Below are 19,503 nucleotides of genomic sequence, written 5' to 3' on the forward strand. Positions count from 1 at the left end.
TCCTCAACGCTCCTCTCCCCACCTTTAACCAGATCCATCCTTCCAACTTGGCACCACGCTCTTGAACTGTCCTACCTGTCCATCTTCCTTCCCAACTATCTTCTCCACTCTCTGTTCTGATCTATCACCATCACCCCCCCTCCTTCATCCACCTATCGCATCCCAACTACCTTCCCCCCAGCTCCACCCCTTCTTTTATCTTTCAGCCCCCCGGGCCCCCTCCACATTCCTCATGAAGAGCTCATGCTTGAAACATCAACTCTCCTGCTCCTCAGATTCTGCCTGACCAGCTGTGCTTTTCCAGCACCACACTTTTTGACTTCTGTCTCCCACTGGCAGCCAGGAGGTCTGTAGGACAACCCAGATTGTCATTGCACCCTTCCTATTATGGAGCTCTACCCACAATACCTCATTGCAAGATCCTTCTGTGATGTTCTTCCTTAACACAACTGTGATATGCTCCCTAACCTGTATGCAATGCCCCCATCTCTTTTACTTCCTCCTCTGTCTTATCTAAAACATCAATATTACAGAATGTTAAGCTGCTGATCCTGTCCCTCTGTCAACCAAGTCTCTGTGCTAGCAACAACATCATTATTGCATGCACTAATCCAGGCTGTAAGTTCATCTGTCTTACCTGTTCTACTTCTTCCATTGAAGCAAATACTGTCCAAGCCTTCAGTTCCACTGAGGGAGATCAGCAACCTCTATTTGACTGCTGTTCCTCTTAGCTATATTTACCTCAGACTCAAGCTCTTTCCCAGTCTCTATACCTACTGGCTTGCTGTTTTGGTTCCCAACCCTAACCCCTGCCACTCCAACTTCAACCCTCCCAAGTGGCACTAGCAAATCTCCCTGCGAAGGATATTGGTGCCCCTCCAGATTAGGTCCTTCGTGTCTAGGTCCCACTTTACCTGGAAGTCATCCAGATGATGCATATATCTAAAGCCCTCCCCCCATACCAGCTCTTTAACCAATTGTTCAATTATACTCTGTCCCTGCTCCAAGTCTCAGTAGCCTATGACATGGGGAGCAGTCCTACAATTACTATCCTAAAATTCCTGCTTTCTGATTTACTATCTAACTCTCAGAATTGTCTTGGCAGGACCTTGTAAATTTATGGAAGTTTGTCACCAGATATAGGCCATCACAGCTTGCTCAAGAACGACAACTTTGAGGATTCTTCCACAAGCACTTCAGCAGGACAGCAAAAATTCAAACTGGACCTAGACTCCAGCTAACATTCTGGACCCACAGCTAAAGATTTATGACAAAATGGAGATCTGGGTTGAGAAGCTGATTTCCTTCCCCTGGTTAGCCACCAACTTTTTAAAAAAATCTCTGAAGCAGAAGCTTCAAACTGACCGTCATAATCCAAGGGTTTTGCAATAAACAAGCATTCACCACAGTTCTTGAGAGAATTTCAAGAAGTGTCTTGTTAAAGAAAAGTTAATTTCCTACCGTTGACGTCATATCCCAAAGATTCAAGTGAGTGTGGGGGCAGAGAGGAATATGATGGCTATCACCAAGGAGAAAGTGCTAGAAAAACCGAACGGCCTGAAGGTGGATAAGTCACCTGGACCAGATGGCCTACACCCAAGAGTTGTAAGGTAGATAGCTGAAGAGATACTGGAGGCATTAGAGGTGATCTTTCAGGAATTGCTAGAGTCAGGGAGGGTCCCAGATGACTGGAAAATTGATAATGTAACAAGCTTGTTTAAAAAGGGAGTAAAGCAAAATGACTGAAAATTACAGACCAATTAGCCTATTCTCGGTTGTGAGTAAGATCATGGAATCCATTTTGAAGGATGAAATTTCTGAAGACTTGGAAGTGTTTGGCAAAATGGGGCAAATTCAGTATGGTTTCATCAAAGGTAGGTCATGCCTGGTAAATTTGGTAGAATTCTTTGAGAAAATAATGAGCAGGTTAGACAAGGAGAGCCAATGGATGTTATCTACCTGGACTTCAAGAAGGCATTTGACAAGGTGCTGCACAGGAGGCTACTGAGTAAGATAAAGGCCCATGGTTTCAGAGGCAAGGTGCTAGCATGGATAAGACTTGGCTGTCTGGCAGACAGCAATGAATGGGGTTAAAAGGGTCTTTCTCAGGATGGCAGTCAGTGATAAGTGGTGTTCCGTCAGGCTCAGTGTTGGGCCCACAACTTTTCACTTTATACATTAACATTCCAGATGAAGGAACTGAGGGCATTCTGCAGATGATGCAAAGATAGATAGAGGGACAGGTAGCATTAAGGAGGTGGTGAGGCTGCAAAAGGATTTAGGCAGATTAGGAAAGTGGACAAAGAGGTAGCAGATGGAGTACAATGTGGGAAAGTGTGAGGTCATGCACTTTGGGAGGAAGAATAGAGGCATGGACTATTTTTGAAATGGGGTGAAAATCAGAACTCTGAAGTGCAAAGAGACTTGGGAGCTCCAGTCCAGAATTCTCTCAAGGTAAACTTACAGCTTGAGTCAGTAGTTAGGAAGGCAAATGCAATGATGGCATTTATTTTGAGAGGACTTGAATATAAAAGTAGGGCTGTACTTCTGTGGCTCTATACGGCTCTGTTCAGACCACATTTGGAGCATTGTGTGCAGTTTTGGGCCCCATATCTCAGGAGGGATGTACTGACCATGGAGCTGGTTTAGAGGAGGTTCATGAGAATCGTCCCAGGAATGGAAAGCTTAACATACGAGGAACATTTGAGGTCTCTGGGTCTATACTCGATAGAGTTTAGAAGGATACGGGAGGGATCTAATTGAAACATACAGAATACTGAATGGCCTGAAAAGAGTAGATGTTGGGAAGATGTTTTCATTGGTAGGAGAGACTAGGACTTGAAGGCATAGCCTTTGAGTGAAGGAAAGACCTTTTAGAATGGAGATAAGGAGATACATCTTCAGCCGGAGAGTGGTGAATCTATGGAGTTCATTGCCACAGAAGGCTGTGAAGGCCAGGTCATTGAGTATATTTAAGACTGAGATATATAGGTTTTTGATTGGGGAGAAAGCGAGAGAATGGAATTGAAAAACTTATCAGCCATGATTGAATGGCGGAGCAGACTCAATTAGCTGAATGGCCCAATTTCTGCTCCTATGTCTTATGGTCTTGTGGTCATACGGTATTAAAAGAAAATCCAGGTGCCCACAATCCTTCAAACTCTCATTCATAAAAATTAATAATACGAAGAGTCTTTGTAACAGAATACTATCTACCATGTGTCCTATGGGTTTTTTCAAATGCATGACTTCATATTTATATAATTACATGCCAGAATTTATGTGCATTATTTTTAGTAAGTATACAAAGCTTCTCAATATTTAAAATATCGATTGATTGTGTTTGCAGGTTTGGTAGAAAGGCAATTCTGTTTGTGACCATGGCTGTACAGACTGGCTTCAATGTACTTCAAGTGTTCTCATCATCCTGGGAAATATTCTGCCTGGTTAATTTCCTGATAGGTATTGGACAAATCTCAAACTACGTGGCTGCTTTTGTTCTGGGTAAGTGTCTGAACCATTATACAATACAAAACAGCACAGGAACAGTCCTTCTGGCCCACTGACCCTTCGCCAATTGCTAATCCTTATTTGGACCCCCTATGTATTACACATACATGGTTTCCATCCCTCTGTTCACCTCCTGTTCATGTGTCCATCAAGATACGTATTAGCAGGGATTCAAGATGGCGGCAACCCAGTAGGTCTGCCCTGCTGAGCTCTGCACCAGAACCCAGACAAAGTGGTGCACTCATCCTCCCTTTATTACTCAGTGTGGTAGATATAATTTTTTTTGACCCCTAGAATTGTTCAGTGCCAGTTTAAAATCATGAGGAAAATGACCAAAGGGAAGGAACTGCGAGGATTGCAACAAGCAGGGACACTCCTTGCAACAATAGACACATCCGTGGCCACAGTGTCAGCCTCCGCGATCACCTCCGGGACTTACTTATGGAGCAGAGCCTGACCCCGGATTTTGTGAAACTCTGAGAGAAGATCGATTCATCGATGGATGAGACCCAGGCCAGGCTCAAATCGATCTCGCATATAGGAGATCCAGCATATAGGACTGTGTGTCAGGGAGGTGGAGCAATGGACCACGGCCTCCAAAACTGCGGCAGAATCCTTAGCAGGTCTAGTCCAGGCCTTGAAACGGCAAGTATGGGCTTTGAAGGAGCAGGTCGATGACCTCGAAAATCGAGGTTCTTGGAAGAACAACCGTCTGGTGGGGCTTCTGGAATCAGAGGAGGAAGGCCAGCTCGTCAGCTTCTTGGAGCAATGGCTCCCGCAGTTTTTGAAGCTGGAAGTCGAGGTAGACCAGATGCGGGTCGAGTGGGCTCACTGGGTCGCAGTGTGCAGGCCCAGGTTGGACCAGTGCTCCTGCCCAGTCCTAGTGCGACTCCAGCATTTTAGAGATAAGCAAATGATGCTGGAAGCCTGTGGAGCACTAGGGAAGGATCCACGGGCTCTGATAAACAAAGGATCACAAATTATGCTTTTCCAAGACTTTTCTGCGGTCGTGATTCATAAGAGGAAGGCCTTTGATGAGGTAAAAAGGCAGCTGAGAGACTTGAATATCCAGTATATCTGGCAATTTAATGTTTCAGCCACAGAGGGTCCATGTTCAATTTTAACTCACTGGAAAAGGCAAAGGACTTCCTGGATGTTTTAAAATAGATTGATTGGCTTGAATGGACAATAATGCTTTATTTTGTTTTTCGCTGGAATTTCCCCAGTTTATCTGGTTGTCAGGGGTCTTTTTTAAAAATATATGTTAGGGTCATAATTGTTTCATTTTCTTTTTCTCTCTCTTTTTCCTTCTCCCCTCCCATCATCCTTTGCTCCCCCTTTTTTTTCTTATCTTTTCCTTTTGTTCTTCCTTTCTGGTATGGGATGGGGAAGCAGGGAGAGGTTATATATTTCTGTCTACCAGGAATGCCTAGGGCAACAGTATGGAGGGGACGAGTTGTGTGCCCATTTTTAACTTCCTTGTTATAAGATGGGTGTATTTTTTCTCACTTTGTGTTGTCTGGGGCGGGGGCATGGTTTCAGCTAGAAGGAGCCATGGTGGGGTTAATGGGTGGTATGAGCGCCCCTGTGGGCAAGGGGGAACATCTCCTTTCATTTGTGTTATATGTTGGTATGTTGTAGAAGTAGCTGTTTTGATTTGGTAGCTTTGGAAGTTGTATTTTAAAATTGATTCGAACTCTTTATTGTTTTCACTTGGCACGCTATGAGTGGGGTTCTTCCTCTCGCGGGGTCACAGACTGTTTCGGACAGTTATGGCTAGCCATTCGTTTAAATGGTGCACCTGGAATGTTAAGGGGAGTCATTCACCAATTAAGAGAAAAAGGATACTGTGAAGCCTGAGAAAAGAGAGGGTCAATGTAGCCTTGCTTCAAGAAACACAGTTAACCGATAAGGAACATTTGAAGTTGCAACAGGGAGGGTTCAGACAGATGTTTTTCTCATCCTTTAATTCGACAAGTAGAGGAGTTGCTATTCTCATCTGGAAGAATCTATTTCAAATGTTAGACCAAATTAAGGATGAATATGGGTGATTTATAATTCTAAAGGCTTAAATATATGAAGAGGAATATGGGATTTTGAATGTATATTGCCCCCTGGCACATGCCCTTAAATTTTTAACGGATGTGCTTTCCAGGTTGATGGCCCTTGTGGCGTGTCATACAATTATAGGGGGAGACTTTAATCGTCTTATTTACCTCGAAGTGGACAGGGTCTAGGGGTCTTGCGGGGATGTTCCTGCAAATCAGGCAGTTGGTGGACCCAAACAGGGAGCTGGGGTTGATGGATATGTGGAGATATCTTCACCCCGAAGGTAGAGATTTCACCCTTTTCTCTAATCCAGAATAAACATGTTTTTTGTCCCATTGACCTTTCTTGAATTTGGTGCTGCCTTGCAGAATAGGGGACATAGCCATTTCCATCATGCAACAGTGTACATGGAAGTCAAGGTCGGTGGTAACAGGATAGGCTCCCGGCACTGGCACATGGACCTTTTCCTCTTCAAAGATAGCAAGTTTATCGAGCATTTTTCTTGGGTTTTTTAAATCTTTTGGGATATTAATTTGGGTACAGCCAATAATCCATTGGTGCTCTGGGAGAGTGCCAAGGCCTATGCACAGGGTTTGATTATTTCTTCCTCTGCGACCCAGAAGCGATAGAGAGGAGAGCAGCAGCATTTGCTCAAGGCTCACCTGAAGGCAGCTGATTCAGCACACTTTGACAGACCGTCTGTAACCAAATTGTAACTTATTACAGCTCTTAGGGCTACTTTGAATGCTTCGCTCACCCAGACAGCAAAGAGGGAAATCTCTTTTGCAAAACAGAGGTGTTTTGAACATGGTGATAAACCGGGTAGATATCTAGCATACCTGGCCAGAAAGAAGAATGCCCCCAATCTATCACATCCATGAGAGTGAGTGCTAGTACTCTTACTTGCAATGCCAAAATGATTAATGCAGCATTTAGGAAGTTTTACTCTGAGCTGTACCATTCGGACGGCTGTGAGGACAGACTGACAAAGATGGAATCCTTTTTTAAGACCCTGGACCTACTGGGTGTAACTTCAGAGCAGGCGTCCTTTCTGAATGCCCCCCAATAACCCAGGAAGCACAGGAGGCAATGAGGCAGCTCCAGAATGGTAAAGTGCCCAGTCCAGATAGATTTCAAAGTGAGTTTTATAAGGAGTTTATAGACATGCTGGCCGGGCCATTCTTGGATATATACAACTACTCATACAGGGAGGACTGCCTCCTATCCTCTTTGAGAGAAGCAAATATTTCTCTTCTTCAGAAAGGAAAAGCCCCAGAGGATTGCACTTCGTACAGGCCCATATCATTACTGAACGTGGATCTTAAAATTCTATGGAAAATGCTGGCATTAAGGTTGGAGAGGGTTTTGCCTTTCATTGTAAAGGAGGACCAGACAGGTTTTATCAAGGGTTGTAGGTCTACCAGCAAGATTAGAAGAGTATTAAACATGGTCCAGGTATTCTAGCAAGAGTCGATTCCTTGATGCAGAGAAAGCGTTTGACTGGGTGGAATGGCTGTACCTCTTTTATGTCCTGGAACAGTTTGGTCTTGGAGGGGATTTTGCCAAGTGGGTGACAGTATTATAGATTGACCCAAACGCAGCGGTTCTCACTAATGGTATACAGTCAGATAATTTTAGTATCAGCAGAGGCAGCCAACAAGGTGCCCTGTCTCGTCGCTATTATTTACATTGGTGATTGAGCCGCTGATGGAGGCTATCTGGAGGGATCCCAGCATAACTGTGCTGGAGGTAGGTTCAGGCAGGCATAAGATCACTCCCTATGTGGATGACATTCTTCTCTTTTTAACTGATCCAATGACGTCTGTGCCTCGTTTAATACAAGTGATTCATCTATTTGGTTTGTTCTCAAGGTATAAAATTAATTTTATGAAGTCAGAGGCCATGCCTGTGGGGGGCCTTACTAGAAAATCCGATTTTGGGGATGGTCACAGGGAGATTTCCTGTATTTAGGCATTTTTATCACCCCGGCCTTCAATCAATTATATAAAGCTAATTTTGTGCAGTTGCTAGAAAAGTTCAGGCATGACCTTTGAAGTTGGGGGATCTTTCGATATCTTGGTTGGGTAGAATACCTCTAGCCAAAATGCGTGTTCTTCCTCGCTTATTATATCCCATGCGAATGCTCCCTTTGACGGAGACTTTCCAGTTGGTTTGGATCTTTCATCCAGCATCACAGGTGGCCTCTTATTCAGCTGGATAAATTGCAGCTTTCGCAGGGAATAGGAGGTTTGGATTTCCAAACTTTAAGAAATATCAGTTGAGTTCCTTACTATCCCATATGGTTGACTGGACCTGCCAGGACCCGCGATCAATTTGGTTGGACATCGAGCCTCCCAGACAAAATGCTCCCTCATCAATTTGTTGTTTATGAGCAAGATGAGGACTGTAAAGGACCATTGCAGATACCCAATTGTCCTCAACACAGTTAAAGCATGGAGAATGATCCAGGAAGGTGAGGGCAACTTACAAAAAACCTCCCCTTTCACTTCCATCGTGGGAATGTTGGGATTCCGGTTGGGGTCGATGGACTCTGGCTTTACGTTCTGGGAGTCTAGAGGAGTCTCCTGTTTGGGAGATTTATTTGACAGGGAGGTCATGATGTCTTTCGAGCAACTGAGTTAGAAATATGAGCTATCTAGGAGAGACCTCTTTTGTTACTTTCATGTTAGGGACTTTATAAAAAAAGACGACATTGACAGTTAGTCCCTATAAGTCACATATGGAGAGGAGAGTGCTTCGCTCCACGGGCGCTCTCTCGATCAGCACCCTCTATCACTTGTTAGGAAGTAATATTTCAAAGGACATTGAGTGGCTATGCAGAATCTGGACTCGAGAATTGGGGGTAGAAATCTTGTCAGAGGTGTGGGAGGATATTTGGGAGAACATAAGGAAGATTTTGATTTGTAACAGGGCGCAGGCTGTGCAACTGAAGGTACTCCACAGGGCTCATTTGGCACCGGAGCAGCTTGCGAAATTTAAGACAGGAATGTCCCCAATGTGCCCCAAATGTAAATCAAATGTTGGCACTCTTACTCATTGCTTGTGGTCATGCCACAAGCTTCGCAGGTATTGGAATGCCATTGCAAGTGTTTTGGAAGAGATTTTGGAACTGAGGTTAAGTTGGATCCGGTGTCCCTCCTCTTGGATCTTCCAAATCTACCCTCTTTGGATGTGCATGGGAAGAAATTGTTTAATATTCTTGCATTCTGTGCGAGAAAGAACATTCTAATGAGCTGGACATGGGAGAATCCCCCGGAACTTTTGGGCTGGCATAGATTAGTTATGGAGCACATCGCCCTGGACTTCCTTACAAGTATAGTTCACCAGAAAATGGAGCTGTTTTATAGAACACGGAGGCCCTTTCTGAAATATATAGATGCAGACTTCTCAGCTATACTGATCAGGGCCTTTGAGTAGTCATGAGAGTTATGTCTGGCGGTCCGGGGACCCCTGGGGGGGGAAGAATCCTGAACAAATACGGGTTTGCTTACTAATGCTCCAAGTGGTGGAGAACTGTGGTGGGATTGCACTGAGTTTAGTAATTTAACTGATCATAACTTGTTACCTTGGTATAACTTGGTTTAATTTTTTTTCTTAGTTATTTATTGAATTGTAGTTTTTTTCTCTCTCTTCAGTGGTTTGTGGAGTTGAGTAGTAGTTTGTTTTCTGTTATTGTCATTATATGATAAAGTTGTCACACTATTTGTAGTGATTTTGTAAAAAAATTTAATATCTTTTTTTCTCAATAAAAATATTTATAAAAAAAAGATACGCGTTAAATGTTGCTAACTTGGCTGTTTACCCCACCTCCACTGGCAGTGTATTCCAGGCACCCACCCATCACCCTCTGTCCCTCAACACAGCTGTGATATGTTCCCTAATCTGTATTGCAACTCCCCCACCACTTGTGCTTCCTCCTCTGTCTTGTCTAAAACACCGATATAACAGAACGTTAAGCTGCCATTCCTGTCCCTGTTTCAACCATATCTCTGTGCTCACAACAACATCATAATTGCATGCATTAATCCAGGATGTAAGTTCATCTGTCTTTCCTGTTATACTTCTTCCATTGAAGCAAATACAGTCCAAGCCTCCAGTTCCATTGAGGTCAGCAACCCCTCCCAAACTGCTCTTCCTCTTAGCCATATTTGCCTTCGACTCAAGCTCCTTCCCCTTAGGAGTCTCTATACTTACTGACTTGCTGCTCCAGTGCCCTCTCCACTGCCACTGTGCTATTATTTTATTATCCTAATTTGACAAGTTTTTTTTGTTGACCCACATATTTATGTAATGGCAGAAATGATAACATAACATGTCAGTCTTGTTATCAGGTTCCAAATTTTGCTAGTTTCCTAATTAGAATGATAGCACATTCACAATATGTAGCTAGGGACAGCAGAACATCAAAAAAGGTGGTTCCATAAATTGGTACATTCCATGCACTATTGTTTAATCAACAGCAATGTCACCAGAAGCTCTTCAAGCACCTGCTTAGCAAGATGTGTATAACTATCAGCAATGCAAGATCTATATTTAATATACCAAATGTTGAGAATCTCAAAAATCAATATATCATAAGCACACCATTCCAAACCAGAATATTCTTTACCCTGGAGCTTATGTATATAACAGATAAGAATCTCAAAAGTTCATAAAATAGTTCTCATCCTTTATTTCGTTTAGAGGTTTTGGTAAGTGAAATATATTTCAATATATTATGTATTGCAGGACAGCACCATCGAAAACTATAACATTATTAAAACTGATCAAACCTCTAATCAGCTCCCTTTCTATTTAGATGATAGGTTTGGGGAACCTTGGTGGACAAGAGATGTTGTAGGTTTAGTTAAAAACAAAAAGGAGTCATAGGCAAGGTTTAGGAGTCAGAAATCAAACAAGGCCCATGTGGAATATGAAGGAAGCCGGAAAAGAAAGTATGGAAGAAATTAGGAGGGTGAGGCGGGGCCATGAAATGTTCTTGGAAAGTGGGATTGAGGAGAGTCCCAAGGCAATTTATGCTTAAATTAGGAGCAAAAGGCTCATGAAGGGAAGGGGAGGTCCAGTCAAGTAAACAGAAGGGAATTTATGTATAGAGCCAGAGGAAGTTGGTGAGGTCCTTAATGAGTACTACGCAATGATGTTCACCAAGGAGAAAGACACGGATGATGGTCAGTTTAGAGGGGACTTGTTGATATTGTGGGGTACGTCAATTTTGAGAGAGTGCTAAAGATGAGGATAAGGCAGTGCACATTGTCTACATGGACGTTACTGAAGCATTTGACAAGATCCCTCCTCGTGGACTGGTCCAGAAGGTATGTGGTGGGTTGGCAAGTTGGATGCAAAATTGCCTTGGCCACAGAAGAAAGAGGGTGATTGTGGAGGGATGTTTTCTCTGCCTGGAGATTTGGTGTCCCACTGGGACCTCTGCTGTTTGTAACATATGTCAATAATTTGAATGAAATCATTTACATATATTAATATATCAGTTATATGATTATTAAGTCTGCAAATGACACAAAAATTGATGGAGTAGTGGATAGTATGGAAGGTTATCAAAGGATGCAGCAGGTTATAGATAAACTGCAACATTAGGCAGAGAAATGACAGATGGAGTTTAACCTGGACCAGTGTAAGATGATACGTTTTGGGAACTCAAATGCAAGAGGAAAGGATACTGTACATGACTGTACCCTTAGGAGCATTGATATACAGAGGGATCTTGGGGTCCAAGTCCATAGCTCCCTGTTTAAGGGCAGCATGGTGGCTCAGTGGTTTATAGTACTGTGTGCTGCACTGGTCACCACATTATTGGAAGATTATTGAAGCTTTAGAGAGAGTGCAAAAGAGGGTTACCAGAATGTTGCCTCAATTGGAGTATTTTAGCTATAAGAAGAGCTTGGGCAAACTTGGATTGTTTTTCTTGGAGCTCTAGAGGCTGAGAGGCAATCTGATAGAAGAATATTAAATTATGAGGGGCATGGATACAGTGGATAGTCTGATTCTCTTTCTTGGGGCAAAAGTATCAAATACTTGTGTTTATAGGTCTAAAGTGAGAGGGGGAAGTTTAAAAAAAGATGTACAAATAAAGTTTTTACACAGAGGGTAGTAGATGCCTGGAACATGCAGGCAGAGGAAGTGATAGAGCATATACCACTCTTAAAGTAAAAAGTTTAAGAGGCATTTAGACAGACAGACAAATAGGCAGAGAATAGAAGGATATGGACTGTGTGCAAGCAGATGGATTAGTTTAGAATAACATTATGGTGGGCCAATGGATCTATTTCTGTGCTGCACTGTTCAATGTTCTATATTCTAAGTGAATTGGAGTCTTGTTATAAAAATAAACCTGAATTAGCAATCAATCTTAAAATGAACAATGATGCTGAACTATTTTCAGTAAACACAATGTTAGAGCAGCATCAGTCACAGGACATTATGGAGTGGCATGAATTGCACAGAATTACAAAGAATTCAAAACTAGGGTTTTAGCACTGTGATAGTCACTGATAAAGCCTCTAAGAAATTCAGGTGTCCATGGAGTGATTAGAATGTAGAACTTGCTATCACACAGAATATTGAAGCAATAATGTGGGTGCATTCAGACAAAGCCCACTGAGAGCATGCCCATTACATATGATTTGGAAGCACACTTGCTTCTAAATATAAGATTTTGTGTTAAAGTTCCATTCCAAGGCTTTAAGCGCAAAACTCTTGGCTAACATTTCAGCACAGTACTGAGGGAGAATTACCCAGACACTATTTGGGTGAGATATCAAACTGATACCCAGTTTGCATGCTTAGATGGATGTGAAAGACCATGTGACATTACTTATAAGGGCAGGGGAGACACCTCCAGTGTCCTGGCCAATAGTTATCCCTTAATAAACCTAACAAGAAACATATTATGTGCACATTTTCAAATGATTGTATTTCATTAGCTTGTTAAGTACCAATGAGTTCCTCTGCTTCCTATGTTGCAATAGTGACTACACTTAAAAGCCAACTTCACTTTCACTTTTGGGGTGTCTTATAGTTTTGAGGTCCCTACATGTGTGCAAGTCTTAATTTTTCCAAGACAAAGTGTTTGTCAAATGCCTCTGAACATAATGTATTGTCTCACCTGCTGTAGTCATGTGACCTCTACCTCCGCTGTAAATTGCTTTAATTTCAGTCCATGAAACATAGTATCAGTGCTGAAGGTGTGTTTGAGTGAATTTGCAGATCTGCAAGTAATCCAGTTACTGGAAAAATCCAGTAAACAGGAATCAAAAAGGTAATCTACAGTTTTAAGGTGCTAAATAAGATTAGAATGGCTGTGAATTTGTCACTCCTTGCTGGTGTGAAAACGAAAGGAGATGTAAAACACAACTTCCAACCTCAGTGGTAAAGCTATGACATACCCACAGAATTGAATGAAAAGCTTGGGCAATTAATTGCAGCAGCCATGGTATCTGTGCTAGGAGAAGAGTGTGACAAGCAGTAATGCAGTTTAAACCTCACTGACAAGCAGAGAACATAGACAAGAGAAGAGTGGGAGGCTTTGAAGGCATTTTTCCACCCCACACTTGTGAATAGTATGTGTTCATTATCATAGCTCAGTGACAGAGGGAAACTACTAATCAGTATGTGGTGGAGTTGACAGAGCTAGCTGTTCCTGTGAGCTGAGACAACTGAAAGATGATGTTATCAGAGATGTGATTGTCTTAAGAATAAGAGATCCTGTGTAACAGCACATCCATGGAGGGAGTAGAAACATGTTAAGAAAGCTATTGGCGCTTGCAGAGGCCTTGAAGTTGGCAATAATCAAGTATAGTATTTTAATGGAAGAACAGATTGGGTTTGTATTATGCTGAGAGACATTCCAGGACAAATGACAGAAGAATAATGACTCTATGACTCTAATATTGAAAAAAAGGAGAAAAAAATGCAGAAGAGTCAGCAAGTAGGTCAGGGCCATAGGGCAGGATATAAATATAGCAGAGGACATCACAAACATAAGAGAAGAAAGTGGATCCATGTGAAGAAAGCAGTGCTCTAACTGCAAGCTGAATTGTATTACATTGTGTGTTTCGCAAGGAAGAAACAAAATAAGCCAAGAATGATTGCTGGTGGAGAAATGTCAGATGATTTACATGACATTATGAAGCATCATCAGGTTGAAAGGTGCTAAATGGTTTGTGACTGCTAAACTGATGGCATCAGTAGGAGAGGAGCAAGTGAATATGAAATGTCAGATAAATACTGGTGCTTAATGCAACATCATGTGTTTTATGGACCTGTCAGAAGTAGTTCAAGATAGTGCCACAAAAATCAAGCCCTTGAAATTAAGGTAAATATGTACAAAAACAATGCACATATTTTATTTTGCTTTGTTTTGGATTATGGGACAAAATAGGAAAAGGGCAGTGGAAGGAAAAGCCACGTATTTAAACACAGGTTACTGGGAATCATTGTGAATTGTTACTTCAATGTTGCTTCCTTCAAGTAGTGGTGAATGAAATCTGAGATGCCGCAGCACTGGGAATGTTTGTGTGCAGAATAAGATTCATTCAGCAACAGATTACTGATTGGTTTGTGCAGTTGGGATTTGTTCAGGATGCTAGTAGTCATCAGCATGACAACAAATCTCTTTTGGCACCTGGGCAGGTGAATGACATGTTGTATTTACAATACAAGAAAATAAGCCACCCAGGCTGCACACTCTCTTCAGCTCTCTCTCGCTCTATGTATTGAAGTAACCAAAATCTAGATGTTAGCTAAAATAAAACCAGAAGAACTGCAGATGCTAGAAATCAGAAATATAAACAGAAACAGAAATTGCTGGAAAAACTCAGCAGACCTGGCAGTACCTGTGGAGAGAAATCAGGATGTGGAAATGCCAGTGTTGGTCCTAGCACCTGATGAAGGGACAGCACTCCAAAAGCTGGTGTTTTCAAATAAACCTGTCAGAGTATAACCTTGTGTAGTGTGATTTTTGCCTGAGAGAAATCAGAGTTAATGTTTCAGGTCCAGTGACCCTTCTTCAGAACTGATGTTAGCTAGGAAAAGGTTAGAATTTATGCAGAAGGTAGAGTGGAGGAGGGAGTAAGGAGTAAATGATAGGTGGAGATAAACCCAAAGAGAGAGAAGAGCAGTTAGACAAACAAAGGAATAGATAATTGTCAGCCTGAGAATTAATAGCTGCTAATGGGGACTATTAGTGATTAATAATGGGTTGTGTGTAATAACAGACCATGTGATAACAACGCCTAGTGTATATTGGTTGGGGTGAGGACATGGGAATAGGTGCCTCATGTCCCAAAATTGTTGAATTCGATATTGAGTCCAGAAGGCTGTGGAATTCCCAAGCGGAAAATGAGGTGCCGTTCTTCCAGCTTACGCTGAGCTCTGCTGGAGCACTGCAGCAAGAGATATTGGCCAGGGAACAGGTGGTGTGATGAAGTGACAGGCAACTGGAAGCTCAAGGTCTTTCTTCAAACCTCGGTGTTCTGTGAAGTGATTACCCAGTCTACACATTGTGAGCAGCGAGTACTGTAGACTAGAGTGTGTGATGTGCATGTAAAGCATTGCTTCACCTGGAAGGTGTGTTTGGGCCCTTGGATAGTGAAGAGGGAGGAAATAAACGGACAGATATTACACCTTCTGGGGTTGCAAGAGAAGGTGCCATGGCGCAAGCTGGAAGAACAGCACCTCATTTCCCACTTGGGAACTCTACATTAGATTCCACATTAATACCACAACCACAATGAAACACCCTCAATACCCTCAGACAAGCACATTTTTGGGAATCTCTTCCTGATCCTGTTGCATTTCAAATATTTAGACACTGGATCTCTAACGCTCTTGTCACATGTAACTCTTAGTTAATATTTATTTATTATGTTAATAATTAATCCAAATATTGCAACTTTATTTTGCTTGTTTCATAACAACAGAACAGATTACTGTTTGTGTACTTTCCTGTGCGTCTCCTATATATCATCGAATCCCTGCGGTGCAGAAACAGGCCATTTGGCCCAACAAGTCCACATCGACCCTCCAGGGAGTATCCCACCCAGATCCACTCCCCCACCCTATTACCCTACATCTCTCCTGACTAAGAACCTAGCCTACACATCCCTGAACACTATGGGCAATTTAGCAGGGCCAATCCACCTAACCTGCACAGCTTTGTACTGTGGGAGGAAACCAGAGCAAACCCATGCAGACACAGACATCGCCCAAGGCTGGAATTGAACACAGATCCCTGGCACTGTGAGGCAGTGGTGCTAACCGCTGAGCCACCATGCCAACCCTCTGCTTCCTAAAATAATAAGATTTGCTGATACAAAACTTTCAATGGAAGAGTACTTAGGCTGTGTTCAGTATTTAAAGTAGTTGGATCAGGTTTGTAGAGCACTCGTTTTGTATTAGTTGCTCCAAAATCTGATATCATTGAGTGAAATTTTAAACAGTGTTAATGAATTTACATCACAAAAACAGACATTTGGCCTCAGTGGTCTATGCCATTATTTATGCTTGAGCCTGTTCCCATCTTATTTTATTTAATTCTAAAGCAAATCCTTCAAATTCTTTTTCTCACATGCACTAATTCTCTTCCCCTTAACTGTATCCAAGTTATTTACTTCAGCTCCTCCATGTGGTAGCATGTTGTATGCTCTAACCCATTCTCTGGGTAAAAATGATTCTGCTGAATTCTTTATTGGATTTAATTCTCTTTTCCAGAGCTGAGGGAAGACCTGTAGTCTTCCCTAATAATTATAAACTTTCAGATTGAGTATCATCCTTGTATATTGTTGGCATTAGGATAAGGTTTGTGTAGGTGAAGTTACAGGTAGATAGTATAGTGAAGAAGGCATTTGGTAAGCTTGCCTTTATGAGTCAGTGCATTGAGTATAGGAGTTGGGATGTCTTGTTACACTTTTGGAATAGAGAGTTGGTGTTACGGGCAAAAGTCCTTCAGCAGGAATGAGCTTTTGCCTGAAACATTGATTCTCCTGCTCCTCAGATGTTGCCAGACCTGCTGTGCTTTTCCAGCATCACACTCTCGTCTCTGATCATTAGCATCTGCAGTTGTCACTCTGTCCTACATTTGGAATACTGTATTCAATTCTGGTCTCCCTGCTACAGGAGACCAATTCCATGGTTTATGTCTCTATACTTCTGTGGCTGTATGAGGGTTAACTTCTTCATTATCTTTGTATCCTTTTTGTGGCATATAATCTCGACAAAATTCTTCAATTGATTTACTTCCATGCTTCATCAATTCTCTGAACATCAACTCTCTGAAGGGATTTTACATGACTTCCCAAAATACTACTTATGCCATTGTTTATGCTAACAGGTCCTAAACCTAAAAGTCAAATTAACACATGATCAGAATATGAACTGGGTTACACCAGAGCAGCAGTGGCCTCATGATAATGGGCTATTGTGGTGCTGTGGTAGTGTCCCTACTACTGAGCCAGGGGCTCAGAGGTGTGTAATAACATTTATGAACAGCTTGATTAGAAAATATTTATGAATAGGGGCAGAAGTCAAACAACCATAGCTGATATGATTGTAACTCACAGACTTTAAGACTTCATGAGTATTGTTCCATGTGAAATGTTATTAAATGTACAAACAGAGGTTTTCTGTTCACAGATACAATTTACATTGGCTAGTTAGGCATAATTGCTAAGACTATCAGGATGACACATCTAACTTAATCAGGATCTAAAATGGACTCACCAATTCCGACTCAGTACTGTGAGAGATCAGCAGATTGGTGGCAGCCCAATGTAATCGCCAACATCAGCCCTTTCAGAACCATTACCTTATACAAACTGATACAATGATTTATGTAAAAGAGAAATGCACTTTTATTTGTTTCCATTGCCTTTCAAATTTAATCTTATTGTCAATTGATATTCAAAAGTACTGCATCATTTTCTTTCTCCTCCCTATCCTGGTCAAGCTCCATTTTTCACCTCATCGCTGCTTAAATTATGCAATCACTGCCTTCTCTGAGTTGTCTGAAACAAGCCAAGGTGATAAAATCCTCCAGATAACTTAATAAAAACTGAAAGAACTGTGGATGCTGTAAATCAGAAATGAAAACAGAAGTTGCTGGAAAAACTCTGTAGGTCTGGCAGCATCTGTGAAGAGAAATCAGTGTTAACGTTTCAGGTCCAGTGACCCTTCCTTTAAGGAGAACTACCTACTTGAGTTCTGAGAAAGGGTCACCGGACCCGAAATGTTAACGCTTTTCCAGCAACTTCTGTTTTTGCCTCCACATAACTTGCTGTGTGGATTAAAAAGTTTCAAGAGCATTCAACTTAAGTGTTATAAATGAACAGAAAGTGATCTTTCTATCACAATGGCAATAGTAGAAAGTGAAACAAATTTAGGAAATAAATCATAATTACCATTGTTCTTGACCTGGTTATTCTCTTTTGACAGGATCAGAACTTCTTGGAAAATCCATTCGAATTACGTACTGCACTCTGGGAGTTGGCATTTCCTATGCATTCGGGTATATGTTCTTGCCTTTGGTTGCATACTTCATACGAAGCTGGAAGATGTTGCTTTTCACCCTGTCTCTTGTTGGCCTGATATACATACCTTTATGGTGGTAAGTGGATATTAGAGACCTAACCTATTTAATCAGTACAGTCATAGTCATTGAGTCATACAGCACAGACACTGACCCTCCAGTTCAACCAGTCCATGCTGAACATAATCCTAAACTAAAGCAGTCCCGCCTACCTGCACTTGGCCCATATTCCTCCAAGCATTTCTTTATTCACGTACTTATCTAAATATCTTTTAAACATTTAAACATGTACCTGCATTCACTACTTCTTCTGGAAGTTAATTCCATACACAAACCATTTTCTGTGTAAAAAATTGCCCCTCGTGTCTTTTTTAAATCTTTCCCCTCTCATCTTAAAACTATGCCACCTTGTCTTGAAATCCTCCACCCTCAGGAAAAGATGCCTGGCATTCACCTTATCAAGACCACTCATGATTTTGTAAACCTCGATACGGTCACCCCTCAACCTCCTACATTCGAGTGGAAAATGCCCCATCCTATCTTGCCTGTCCTGAGAACTCAAACCCTCTATTCCTAGCAACATCCTGGTAAATCTCTTCTGAACTTTTTCCATGTTTAGTAATATCCTGCCTATAACAAAGCAGCCAGAAATAGATACAGTAGTCCAGAAGAAGCCTCACCAACATCCTGTACAACCCCAACATAACATTCCAACTCCTATACTCACAAAAATCTGAGCAATGAAGGCAAGTCCTCTAAATGCCTTGCTAATGCCTTACGCATAACCCTCCAGTTTAGGTGCAGTTTGTATTTCTTGTACCAGTCCCACTTTCCCTGGAAGACATCCCAATATCATATCTAAAGCCTGCCCGCTCCCCCCACCCCAGCATGAAATGTCATAATAATAAAGGCAAAGTTATATAGCCTTGAGAAACGGTTAACATTAATTTCCTTTACTGAGCTGAAAATGTGTTGCTGGAAAAGCGCAGCAGGTCAGGCAGCATCCAAGGAGCAGGAGAATTGACGTTTCGGGCATGATAGGTTCCAATGCCCCTCCCCCAAGTCCCTCCTCAGTACCTTTTATCTTAGCCTGCTGGACACACTTTCCTCATTCCTGAAGAAGGGCTCATGCCCGAAACGTCGATTCTCCTGTTCCTTGGATACTGCCTGACCTGCTGCGCTTTTCCAGTAACACATTTTCAGCTCTGATCTCCAGCATCTGCAGTCCTCACTTTCTCCTCATTAATTTCCTTTAACCAGGAACAACGCCCAACCTGTAATGATAAAGTGCAGGGTACAGTTCAGTTGGAGAAAGAGAGAAATTGTGAGTTGGAAGGTATGATTTGGAAGGTAATTTCTGTAACTGTCTCTACAGTTGCACATGC

The 19,503-nt window shown here is 42.0% G+C and overlaps 1 protein-coding gene across 6 annotated transcripts in view; it reads left to right on the forward strand.

Moving 5' to 3' along the window:
• The window catches only part of LOC140492002 (organic cation/carnitine transporter 2-like), a 115,411-nt gene that overhangs the window by 29,674 nt on the left and 66,234 nt on the right, over positions 1-19,503 (forward strand). For 5 of the 6 annotated variants that reach the window (XR_011963464.1, XM_072590581.1, XM_072590580.1 and 2 more), the window contains exons 3-4: positions 3,350-3,504; positions 18,025-18,196. Coding sequence is in view for 5 of the 6 variants with exons in the window: in XM_072590581.1 (XP_072446682.1) it covers positions 3,350-3,504; positions 18,025-18,196 (327 nt within the window). In the remaining variant the exon portion in view is untranslated. Of the gene's footprint in view, positions 1-3,349; positions 3,505-18,024; positions 18,197-19,378; positions 19,455-19,503 lie in introns of all 6 variants that reach the window. The other variant, XM_072590583.1, reaches the window with a different exon arrangement.

Source organism: Chiloscyllium punctatum, chromosome 20 (assembly GCF_047496795.1).
Source record: "Chiloscyllium punctatum isolate Juve2018m chromosome 20, sChiPun1.3, whole genome shotgun sequence".
Lineage (NCBI taxonomy): Eukaryota > Metazoa > Chordata > Chondrichthyes > Orectolobiformes > Hemiscylliidae > Chiloscyllium > Chiloscyllium punctatum.